This window comes from Crocodylus porosus, unplaced genomic scaffold (assembly GCF_001723895.1).
Source record: "Crocodylus porosus isolate Cpor-Errol unplaced genomic scaffold, CroPor_comp1, whole genome shotgun sequence".
Taxonomy (NCBI): Eukaryota; Metazoa; Chordata; order Crocodylia; family Crocodylidae; genus Crocodylus; species Crocodylus porosus.
The window spans coordinates 83,602,029-83,615,226 of NW_017728943.1; the positions used below are offsets into that span (position 1 = coordinate 83,602,029).

The 13,198-nt window shown below is 41.6% G+C and overlaps 1 protein-coding gene across 1 annotated transcript in view; it reads right to left on the reverse strand.

Annotated features, from left to right (window-relative positions):
- The window catches only part of BIRC6 (baculoviral IAP repeat containing 6), a gene marked incomplete at its 5' end in the record, with an annotated part of 304,005 nt that overhangs the window by 19,804 nt on the left and 271,003 nt on the right, over positions 1 to 13,198 (reverse strand). The window contains 4 exons of the mRNA XM_019548600.1: positions 2,467 to 2,628; positions 3,453 to 3,670; positions 9,480 to 9,590; positions 10,358 to 10,503. Of these exons, the coding sequence (XP_019404145.1) occupies positions 2,467 to 2,628; positions 3,453 to 3,670; positions 9,480 to 9,590; positions 10,358 to 10,503 (637 nt within the window). The remainder of the gene's footprint in view (positions 1 to 2,466; positions 2,629 to 3,452; positions 3,671 to 9,479; positions 9,591 to 10,357; positions 10,504 to 13,198) is intronic.

Here is a 13,198-nt window from a genome sequence, read left to right on the forward strand (position 1 = left end):
GAGGTCAGCATTGATGGAGGGTAGAGGATCCCCCTCACCCAGATTTCCCTGTCCCATAGCAGGCATGGGCATCCCATGTGACTGATGAAAGACTGACGCAAAGTACCTATTTAATAGGTTGGCTTTTTCCTGGGCGTCAGTTGCCCCATCTGGTTTAGCAAAGGTAAGATTCAGAATGACAGCCAGCATGGTTTTGTCACAAGCAGGTCTTGCCTTACCAACCTCATCTCCTTCTATGACCAGGTAACTCGCCACCTGGACATGAAAGAGAAGGTTGACATTGTATACCTTCACTTTCTTTGATCTAGAATCCCACAATGCCCTCACGAGAAAATTGGGAGGATTGTGGGATTAACTCTGAGGCAGTTGGGTGGGTGAGAAACAGGCTTCAGGATAGAACCCAGAGATAGTTGTAGTGAACAGATCCGTGTCATCCTGGCTAGAAGTGGGTAGTGGTATCTTGTAGGGGTTGGTGCTTGGTTCAGTACTTTTCAACATCTTTATTAACTATTTGGATGTGGTGGTGAAGAGCTCACTGGCCAAGTTCATGGACAACACCAAGTTATGGGGAAGCGTGGTCATGCTTGAAGATAGGCTACAGTTACAGGCGGACCTAGACAGGCTAGCAAGTTAGATGGATTGGAACCTGACGAAGTTCAACATTGAGAAATGTAAAGCGCTCCACTTCGGGACAAGCAACCACCAACACACCCACAGGTTTGGTGGCACCAAACTGACTAGCACCATGAATAAAAGGGACCTGGGGGGTAATAACTGACCATAGTATGAACATGAGCTGGCAGTGCGATGCTGTAGCCAGTAGGGCAAACAATATTCTGGCATGCATCAATCGATGCATCTCCAGCAAAGCCAAGGAGGTGATTCTTCCGCTCTACTCAGCACTGGTAAGACTGCAGCTGGAGCACTGCATCCAGTTCTGAGCACCACGCTTTAACAAGGACGTGGACAAACTTGAGAGCGTCCAAAGAAGAGCCACCCGTATGATCAGAGTCTTACACGGCAAGCCATACAAGGAAAGGTGGAGGGATCTGGGACTCTTCAGGTCTCAAGAAAAGAAGGCTGAGAGGGGACCTGGTAGCAGCTTACTGCTACTCTAGGGGAGTACATCAAGGGCTCGGTGAGCCACTGTTCACCAGGGCACCCGAGGGGAAAACCAGGAGTAACGGCCACAAGGCAACAAACTCCTGGAAGATTGATTCAGGCTCAACATTAGGAAAAACTTCTGCACAGTCAGGGTGTTCAGACTGGGGAATAAGCTCCCTCCAGAGTTGGTGCTATCTCCTGGAAATTTTCAAGAGGAGACTAGATAGTCACCTTGGTGGGGTCACCTGACCCCCAGTTATCTTTCCTGGCTGGTGCAGGGGGTCTGGCCTTACACTATATGACTCTATGAAACTCAGTGCTCACTTTGTGTAGTTTGGTGAAGGAGGAGGAAGAGAAACTCTAGGTCAGTAATGTATTTTTATAAATACCTACCTTTTGGTAAAATCCGGTTCAAACCAAGGGGAATCCTCCCCACCCCCAGGGGTATGTTGTCTTCTAATGGTATTCGGAGAGGAAGTAATTTACATTACAGACAAAGGAATCTAACTCGGCTATATTTTAGATGCACATAATCTGCACATTTCCCACTTCCTTCACCTATCAACTCCCATGTTAATATTTAAAAAAAACCATACCTGGAATGCAAGCTAATCACACTTGAGACACAACATGAGTAAGCACCTCTTAAAAGCAGGGCAATAGGAAAGAAATATACCAAAAAATATACTTGTACTAGTGAATTACCCTTCAAGAATGATGGATGAATTTCAAACAACAAAAACAAACATTTTACTTTTTATATTTATCAAATAAATTAAATGTTTATAAAACTTAAATAAAATAGGCTGAACATTTGAAGATACCAATCCCTTCCTGCACTTGCTCTTGTCCAGCAGGCTGGAGGCAGACCTGCCCATGCTGCACCTCTTTGCTGGGCAAGGGCAGGCAAGCTCCATGTCTCTTAACAGCCACCCATGTCCCAGGGCTTCCTCTGCATTGCCCTGGGTGCCTCCTTTCCTGCTCAGGCCTTGGGATGGAGCCACTTCTGCTCGCGCACTGCTTTGTGCCTCTGTCTGGCTCCTGCTTTTCCTCAGCTGGCCCCTCCCACGATGCCGGGCTCTCAGCACCCTCCAGGGAGGAGCTCAGTAGAAATAGCTCTGGCCCCTGACTTTTTTCCCCAGCTCTAGAAGTTGGGATCATCCTGACATGGTCACTAAAAAAATACTAAGGTTTAACAAAGAAATTTCTCTTAAGACACAAATGTTCTCTCTGAGTTTTCAAGCTATTTGCGTTTAAAGAGCGTTACAGACAGACACACAACACAGGCAGATGACTAAGTCACACACACACACACACACACACATCGCCTTCCTACATGAAAACCAAGTCCCTTTACATTACCTTGCCATCATTGTAAAGGTTTGGATTAAACCTCACACTATGGCCTCCGGTTGTTTCTAGGTTCACAAGTGGAGGGGAATTTGGATAGTCTTGCGGAAAATATACATCAAATTCAAAGCAACCATTTGTATATGGGGTATCTGCTGGGCCAGTTATCAGAACCTGCCACAAAGAGAAATGTATCACATTGCATCTTGGGTGGTTACAGGATTTACTTAACTTTTAATGTGCAATTTAGTCAGAAAATACAACTTACACAAAAGCTTCATTTCTTCACTGAAACAATGTGCTCGCTGGGTGTTAGAAATCCTAACCTGGTAATTAACTAAAGGAAGTTGTTAAACTCCCCCTTGTAGTAGCACTGTACAATAAAAACAATGAGAGCTAGCTCCACCCCCTTTTCTATGTCATTAACAGAACTGGTTTACCAAGTTCTAATTACAGGGCCGTTCAGGTACACCTTTTTGGTGGGCTGGAAGGGAATAAGAGTGAGAATAGAAGCCAGTAAAAGATACAACTTTGGTCACAATGTGGTCACACAAATATCTGAAGGCAAAATTTGGCCTGCAGAACCTATTACTGATGATGAGGAAAGACTTATCTGACCTGGCTTTTAAACCCCTAGACTTTCAGAGCAAGGTCAGTAATTAGACAAGAATTACTTTACTAGTAATTGCAACTAAAATGTCAGGAAGCTATTTTTACACCTACTTCCCACAGCAGAAACACCAATAAAAATGAATTTGCTTTTTACAAATAATCTAAGAATCTAGCCCTTCTATATTTAGTTTTAACGAAAGTTTACATATACAGAATGAGCACAGACTAGATCAGTTCCTATGGGAGATTAGCTTAGAAACTAAGATTGACAGCAACAATGGTGGCATATAATCCTGTTTCTCATCTGTATTTAAGGAAATTTCCCCTTATGTTTATCATTCCAGATACAGATGCAGAATCAGAAGAAGCTTTACTTTGTTTCTTACCTTCATGATGTCAAGTCGCTCCTCATCACAGCGCACAAAGACACTGGAGGAGGATGAAAGCGGCAATGATGTTGAAAGTGTCACAGCTTCCTGGGCAAGACGCCGGGCTCTGGCAGCACTGTTTGCATCGCTTGCATTTTTTACCTGAGACATGTAGTGGTAATTCACTTTAAAGACCAGTTTTCCATCATCATCTTCAGAAACCATTTCAAAGGTATCTATTAAGAGTGAAAATATAGTATTTTTACTACACCAGAAAAGTCAGAAAAATTACTAATGCTGCATTTACTCGAATAATAGATGAGACTGATTATGACCCCCCCCCCCCCAAATAATGATTCAATATATGGAAAATGTATAAATTTGATATTTTCCAGGTATAGAATCTAATGATTGGAGGTCTGTCTTGAATGTGCCAACCTCCCACTGCTATAGCAGGGAAAATAAATCTGAGGGGTTAGGTAGCCCCTTTTCTCCCTGCTCATTCCCCAACTTCTTCCCCCTGTAGCCCCTTTGCTCCTTCTTACTATTAGACCCTGTTCTCCCTGAGCACACAGAAGTGAAGAATAAATTTGAAAACACTGACTTTGAAATAAACACAGTTATAACGATTTGCATATAGTACCCATAAACTTAGCTCATCCAGAATTGATGCAGTTTACCTTTTTTGAAAGTGCTGCAAGTTTTAGTTCAGGTACTCCATAAACACACTTCTAAGCAGCACTTGTAGACCTCCTTAGAGAGAATATAAACTATGTGTGCTATTAGTCCAAAGGCAAAAGGCTCATAATTTATCATATAGTTCATTGGGTGAGGCCCCACCAGTCAACAGTACTTCAAGCCATGATGACCCCACAATTCAGCACTGCTCAGTATGCGTGCGTACTCCAAATACTTCCCATAAAAGATCCACATGTTAATTAGCCCTCTAAAATCATGACTGGAACCAGGTGTTCTTGTCATGAGTCCTGGGATCCTCCAAAAATTTATATGCAGATGAGGCATAGGGCTTCATCTCATTCAGGGTGGGGCCACACTAATCATGTGCAACACACCGAGAAAGGAGCTGACAGAGGTATTATGGGTAAACTATTTGGGGCCCCGTTTGGTGATGTCTGCAAGACATTTAAGGCAGGTGAAGAAACATAAATCACTGGCAATGGAAAAGAAAGGCACAACTCAGCTGTGGGCATGAAGAGGGAGTCAAAATGTATGCAATTAATGGCTCACCATTACGTGAAAGAGTCAGCACTGAGGGGAACTATGCTCAATTGCCACTACCATATATCTTATTCAGATGGGTTGTACTAACCTATCCTTGTGGTAGGTTGTAGGCCTGTGTGAAACAGCTAGTATTTGCTTCAGATTTGGATTTGGCTGTTTCATGGCGATGATGATTTGATTCATTGATTCGAATCACTGTCCTGAATCAATTTGGCTGAATCTCTGAATCAGCTAGGGCCCATCCCCTGTCCACTCTCCCTGCCTGGCAATGACTGCCCTGCCCGCCCCAGCTCCTGGCACTTTGAAAAAAAAGCCCCGACTCACCGGGTGCTACCAGGCAAGGGGGGCAATCTCCGCTGCCCCCTGTTGCATGGGGGGCTCTGCACAAGCCCCCCAAAACCCCCTTGCTCCCCCAGCTCTGGCCCTTTAAAAAAAAAAAGAAAAACCCCACACTCACCTGGCCCCTGCTGTCCTGTGCCACATGGGGGGCTCTGCACAAGCCCCCCTGAAGCCCCAAGTCCACTGCAGGAGCAGTGTGCCCTGGGGCTTTTCTCCATTTTTTTTTTTCCTTTACAGGATGGAGCTGGCCCAGGTGGGGCACCTGTGGTGGGGCTGGGGGGGCTCAAGTTGGTAGCTTTTCTTTTCTTGGAAACCAAGTATCAAATTTCACATAACAACAAGTGATTAAAGAGTTTGGCCTCCAATATAATCTTGTGCAATTGCTTGCCAGCACTGCAACCATCACACAATTATGCACCATTGGGAGTTTGGAGAGCTCAGCAGGAATTGCCCCCCCACCCAGCAGCACTGGGGCTTTTCTTTAAAGGGCTAGGAGCTGGGGTGGGTGGGGGAGCTGGCAGGGGCCCCCCCATGGTCCGCTCCCCCACCCCTAGTACTTACCAGCTCAGAGTCAGCTGCAGCTCCCTGCTGCAGCCACTGGGGACTGCCCAAATCAAAGCTCTCCGAATCTTTTCCAAAGATTTGGAGAGCTTTCAATCAATTTGGACCTTTTAAATTGTTCCTGATTCAAATTTGGATTTTGAGATTCATCCACTGAACTGGGCTGAACCTCCTCCGAATCGAATCACCACCTGAAGCTTTGCACCACCCATCAGCACATTTGCCCAAAATAGGTCATGTGTTTTACAGACACAGTCAGTGCTAGCTACATGTACCTTCAAAAGTTGGCTTCCATTATTGAGCATATGCTGTTTTTAGCAGCAATTCAAAGAAAGGCGATGTATTTAATGCAGTTTCCTTCTCTGTGAATGTAAGAAGAGGGGCTTCTCTCTCATGTTGACTGTGGGGGGTGGACTTCTTTTATATTTGAGCAAATATGGTAGATTAACTTTGCATAAGCCACCAAAATATTAATACGAATTCAATTTTTCTCTGATGTAGCCAAACATATATATTTCTGTAGATATACAGATATGAATGCATGCATTTTCCTACTTCCCTTTTTTAAGCAGTTTCCTGCATTAAAAGAATGATCACAGAAAATGAAACATTAACAGCAGTGGGTGGAACTAAGATTAGGTTAGCATAAAATTTATCAACTTTAATACACTCAGCTCTACCAATGTACTTAATTTCTGATGTTCAAGCACAGTGTATTATTAAAAATCTTTTTTAGTTGTGGGTCAACCTGTAGCAAATACCTAATGGTGCATAATTGTGAGGTGGTTACAGTGCTGGCAAATGATCGCACAAGATTATAATGAAGGTCAAGCTCTTTAATTACTTGTTATTATGTGAAATTTGATACTTTGTTTCCCAAAAGTGAAAAGCTATCAGCTTAAGCCCTCCTAGCCAAGTTCAATCTACTCTGTCTTTGTATTAGTAGCAAGCTGAAAATAAAAGTTGACACAAACATACTGTTGCAAAAATGATGCCACTAATTCTATCTGCAACATAAAAACAGCCATCAAAGAAATAATTAATTTGCCAAGCCAACTTCAAAGTCAGTCTGGCTTCTTTTCTTGAATGAATCAAACTTCTATGCTATTATGGTGAATTGCATAACTAAGGTAATGAAAATTCAGACTGTAAAATTGGATTCTAACTCTCCCACGTTAATTGTTTTGAAAACAAACACTTTACTGGTTGCAATTTCATGTTCACTGTTTAGTTTTGGCAAAATAAATTATTTGTGAAATCTTGTGGCTAATCTGAAAGTAATTTTTTTTGACTAAAGGGACCTAGAAAAATACAATCATTTTCAGTTTTGGAAAGGTTTGGTGCCCCCCCATTTAACTTTGACTGATGCATCTATCTACCATTTTTCTTATGAATGGGTGAAAATCTTTGGGCTTTTATGCTAAGGGTTGAATCTCTGGGCTCTTCAGAGAAGTTTCTGTTCTTAAAAACTGCAAGAGAAATATTGTGGACACTGGATTTGCAATTTATAAGAATGAATCTCTGGAAGACTTCCCATATTATATTATGGACCACAATATTTGAATCTATACTATGCAACTTAGAAAATCTTGTCATTTTGTTTAAAAAAACATGTTACAGGACAGTTCGTAACTTTATTAGAATACCATATTTCAAGAAACCCATGATACAAACACCTAATCACATGAAAAATCCTTATGTGTAGGGACCCACTGAAATCAAGGAGGAAGGTAGCTGATTTTATGAGCAGATCACAGGGCCAGCCACCATTTTAGCTGGCTTATCACAGGGTCATGTGACAGACAGCCCCTGCAGCCAATCAGCAGTGAGGGGCATGGGGGGAGTTGGCTGCCATCTTGATGGTACCCTCCACCTCCTAGCAGGCTGCTAGGTTGGACTGCTGGCTTCTACGAGAGAGTCAGCATTTTATTTTTAGTACTTTTTTTTGTGGATTTTGTGGACATTGCCTGATTTTGTGGACAATGCCCAATTTCACATTTTCCAGGAAATGCATGAAATCATGAGTTGAGTAGGTTCCAACTTATATGCATGAGTCATATGATGTCAACTGGACTACAGACAGATTACTCAGATAAGCATGTATGGGCATGTTTGCCACTAACCAATATATCAAAATGATCTTGAAAAAAATGCCAATACTCCAAGCAAATTAGGAAAAAAATCTGCTTGTGACCCAACAAAGGTATCTGCCTGAGACAGGAGAGCCTTCTTGGGGCCAGGTCACATATTGGCCCAACTACCTGTCTTGGGGCAGTCTGTCCTGTCTTTCCTGCCATGACTTGCTGTTCTGATATCAGTTGCACTGATGTGAGGGGTTGCCCATTAAGTACCCGATGCCAAGGGCGTTACACACAGCTCCGTACCATCCCTACACTGTGTCCCATGCCACGCAGATGGCATCCAGATTATCACATCTCTGGTTTAAAGCCAGGCCAAACTTGGTCCTATGTTGGGCCTCTCCCACTATGACCTTCATTGGGCCACATGCATACCACCCCCCTCTTACTGGGGCTTCTTTCACTCTGTCCACTCTCACTGGGCCTTTTTCATAACATCCCTCACTGGGCCACTCTCTACCTGTCCCGCTCCCTGAGCAGCCCCTCTCGGGCTATAAGGCTTACCTACTCTCATGCTGGCAGGTCTCCATCCAGCCCTTTGGGTCGCTCGAGCTTCCTTACTCTATGTGGCTCCAGCCTTATGTCTCACACTGGGCTGATTCTGCCCCTAGCTAGGCAACTTACCATATTCACATACTTGTGGGGGTTGGCCCGTGTGCTGCCCTTCAGGCTACCTCTACAGCCCTGCTCCACGCACCCCCTGGTGTAGCCCTATAGATTGGCCTTGTAACCCTACTCTACACCAACTTACACAGTCCTTCAGGCCAGAACAGCACACTCTACTCTATGAGGGCCACCACATACTTCTGCCCACTCACTAGGGCCGCTCTATCCATGCACCCTCCTTACTGGGGCTTCTGGGGTCTTTCACCCCATGGAACTCATGTGTCCAGAGACATTCCTGGCCCCCATTCCTGTCCCTACATCAACATATTCCACCAGGATGTGGAGGCTGGGGTTATAAGGCCCTGCCCCACCCATCTTTCAATTGGAAGGCAACTGACCTGGCATTTCTGGGGAACTACCTTGCCATGGGTAGTCCCACCAAACCATGCTTCCCTGGGAGGGTGCAGTTTTTGGAAGGCTCCGATGACTGGTGGGGTTCCCAGCCACAGAAGCAAAGACTGCCAGTGCAGGAGGAGACTGGGGTCATGATCCCAGGCTCCCCCTGCACTGGCAATATGGTGTGATGTGATCTGATGTTCCATCCCACAATCAAGCATTCTGCCATGCATGTGTGATGGCATGGCAGGAAGCACAACTATTCTGATCATGCAGCAGATCCCATTGTGACTTTTTAAAAAGTATCTTTCAGTAGCCCCAGAACAACTGCTAGGTCTGACATTGGAGCAGCCTGACTGTTGTACTTCTGGGTTTGCAGCAAGCAAGTATAAGTAGGTGGGTGGGGCCTGCTTTGGAACTTCCTGGACAACACTGTCACTAAGATGTCCACATATTCTCTAAGAACTAAATGAAAAATCCTCCTGCACACAGGTGTTTTGGTGATTAGTGCATCAGTACCAAACTTAAATTTAAGCACAGCTGAGTGAAGAAAACTTGGACTTGAACCTGAAAACACAGACATGCAGAGCTTGTTGTTTTTTTTTGGGGGGGGGGGGGGGGGGGGGGGAGGGGTATTTGAGTGATTACTCATCCATTTGAAGCTATTCATAAGCACATATACTTGCAGGATTGATGGTGTAGTACGATTTTTTAGGTTTAGATTTTTACATACATTATACAATATGAACATTTCTTAACTTACCAAACTGGAGTTTTTTCATGACTGCCACATACTTTTCTTCAAGAGACCTTAAAACAGACAGAGGTTTGGGCTTCACAGCAGCCTTTTTTGAGTATTCAGCCATTTTCTTTTCTGTCACATAAAAAGTTTAAGGACAAAAGGATCTCTTATTATGTATTTTTCAAAAAAAAAAAAAAAAAAGATTAATATCTAATGTTCCCTAATTTGCTGATGCCCATTTAAAAAGAACAATGAACCCTTCAATATTACCTATATATGATGGCAATGCACTGTTCAGTTAAATTCAGATTAAGGTTTGCTTTACAAATAATGCAACTCCCAAGGTCAAACAGCCTTGTCTTGTGGAAGAGAACATTTTCTTAACTGTCTATATAATTGTACTGTTCTCTATTACAAAGCAGAAAATCACAAACATTTTGAAGAAGACTTCTTTACTGGAAAAAAATATTTTGTTTATAAAAAGAAAATTTCATTTTAATTTACCACTTAAAGCTTGCTCTCAACTCAGGTTATCAATAGTTAAATATTTTATTCAAGATGTTTAATTGCATCAGCAGAGCTATTACTTACAAGCTTCACTTATGCTAATTTTCCTTTTGATGTTAGACAAATTGTTCCATAATTTCAATTAAAACTGTGAGATATGGCAAGTAACTAAACTAAACATTCACATTCTTGCCAAGTTATTTTTAAAAAAAAGGAGTGCCCAAACTTTCCGAGGAACTGCTAGGTGCCCAGGCCTTTTAGAAATAAAACTGAGATTACATTGGATGTGGGAGGCTTTTAGTACTTCTGAAATGCTGACTTTTGAACTTTATTTAAATAAAAACTCTAAAGAGCCTATGTATAACAGTCATCAAATGCTTATTTTGTTTTACCTTGGTTTGCTTGGCGCAAACTGGTGGTAGCGGCATAAACTATTTCAGCAGTCTTTTGTATGTCTGGAACCAAAAGTGTCAGTCCCTCTGGTTCTTGATCAGAAGCATCTGGTTTTACTCCTGCTTTAGCTTTGTCTTTTTTAGATCTGTTTGTTACAAAGAAAGAGGGTGAAGGAACAAACGTTATATGACTACAGCCATATTCTGAAAACTAATGACTGTAAATGGGGAAAAAACATTAATATGAGAACAACATCTTCTGAAATCTAAAGTCTGTATGCATCTGCTAATCACTGGTGACAAATGATACATATAAAATGTGACCACACTCAACATACAGCTTGGACTGGACCTACAAAAATGTGCGCCTAGGGTAGGTTATATTCAGAAATTTGAAAACAGGCAAATAAATAGCAAGACCACCAAAATAAAGAGATTCTTGCTCCATTTTCAAACATTCCTAGACAGCAGAAGAAAAATGGAAAGGCTCAAATATTCCCCCCAAAGAACTTTTAAGCAGTGGCAGGTCCTAGAGTCAGTGAATCTCAATCAGGGTGCCAGGTGTTGAGGGGACAAGCAAGGTATTAGGAGATGAGAAGAAACTAAGCAGATAAACATGTCCCTGACTGGAGGATCCTCCATCCCTCTGCTAGGCCCCTCTGCAAGGAAGTAAACACTATAATGCATAAATTAGTTTCTGGAACTGGGTTCAAAAATGTTAGGGAGGGGTGCCGCGAATCCAATGAAGGGTGCCACGAATGCAAAAAGGTCGAGAATCACCAACCTAAGTATAGAATATAGCACTCTTTCCCTAATATACATCAAAAACACCAAACTTGATAAAAAATAACAAAATGGATATGAAAGCCATAGCACCTTCACAGTATGCCTTGGCTCTGGCATTCTTGATATTAAAAGAACAGAAACAAAGCTTGTGACTCATCACAGCTGCCCCTGGCTGCAAGGCCAACACCTTTAATTTTTATTAAAAAAATCCTCATCTTAAAAAAAAAAAAAAAAAAAAAAAAAAAAAAAATCAGGGTTCTAGTACTGATATTCAGATGTATGATGTTCAGCCTAATGTGAAATAAAATACAGCCAATTTAAATTGTGCATTTTATAATAATGAAATATGCAGTTTAATTGCATTTTTTAATATGCTCTCATCTCATCATCATCATCATATAAATATTCTAGGTTTTAGTATTGCTCCTTCTGCTTCTCAAAACAAATTTTTACTGGGGCTCAGTAGGCTTTTTGCTTCCCTGTAAATCTTTGTTTAATAGCAGTAGTTATTTGCTTTAAGAGTCAAACAAGACAAATGGGCAAATAAGCACTGGCTTTTTATTATTTATCATCATAGGAACCAGCATAACAAAAAGTTGTTTATGCAAGTAGAAATTAGCAATTTAATGCTTTGATGCTCTAAGCATACTTTTTTTCTGGGCAGTCAGTGAATACTTCAGACTTTCTGCAGATTTTGGAACACAATGAAATCATGTGTAAATAATGATTCTCTAAACATTCAACGCAGAAGTAATTATGGTCATGCTGAAAGGTCTTTGAAGTTAATCAAACAGAACCATCCCCGGTGTACTGTTAGTAACAAAGTTCAGGTCATTTACTGCAGTAACATTTATTTTCTTGTACCAGCTTTAGCCCAAAAGGATTGACCCATTGTTTGCTCTGAGAAATGCTGACATTTCAAGTGTATTAGGACGGTGGAAGATGGGACCTAGGTAAATAAAGCTGAAGAAGGATATCTGAATCGGCAGTTGATTTTAATTGCTCTTGTGTGCCACAGTTTCTAGCCTACAGAAACACATGCCAATTTTTTTTAAAGACCCTTTAATTTAGTTCCTAAATCTTCTTGTGTTGGGTGCATAAAGGGAATAACTGAAGAGCCCACACACCAACTATATTAGGTTTCTCCCCTTTCTTCACTTAAGCGATATGTCTAATTAACATCATGCGAGCTAGAGAGAGACAGGACACAATATCCTAAGAAAAACTGTTCTCTTTTAAATATTTTAAATAACTAAGCTTTTATCAACAAATAATTAAGTGGCAACTAAAGTATAAAAGTACTGCAAGCATTAAGATTTTACTCTTTATGCTTATTTTAAAAATTTGAAATACGTTTTTTTTCCAACTTGCAAAGGCATCTCTGTGACTGAATAACAGGATTGTTAACAAAATTATCCTCCATCTCTGAGTAACCCCAATGCTTAAAATCTTTTTAATTTGAGAAAATTGTTTTCCAAAACCTTAGCTTTTTCAAGGTAAAGGTATTTTTCTAGATTCAGTGAGGATTAGATTTTTCTAGATTCAGATTAAGCACAACATTTTCAGTTCCTTAATTTCTACATGTTCCTCAATTTTGATTTTTCTGGGTAGAAAAACGTCAATTTTTTTAAAACACACACACGAAGTCTAATAGCATCTTGAATAATTTCTAAAGATACATTAGACACTTTAGTACAGGAGCATTATAAGGATTAATATAATAAAGATACAAGATAAAAGTGATATTAAGGAAGCAGTCTTTTTGTTTGTTTCCAGTTACGTGCCCCGCATCAGGGCTATAAATACCTTCATCGCAACATTGAGCACACGCACCTAACTTCAATGGTTACCCTTAAAGCTAAGTACAGACATCTGGGGGCATTAGGGGAGGTTAAGTTGATTCAAAATGGCTGCCCAATATCAGGTAAGTCAGGATAGAAGGCTAGCAGGGGGATTGAGGGGCCTCCAGGGGATGGGGAGAGGCACGATGCATGGGCGGGCCTGGCATGACCTGTGAGGGGTGGAGGAGCAAGTGTGATCTGCAAGTGTGTGTGT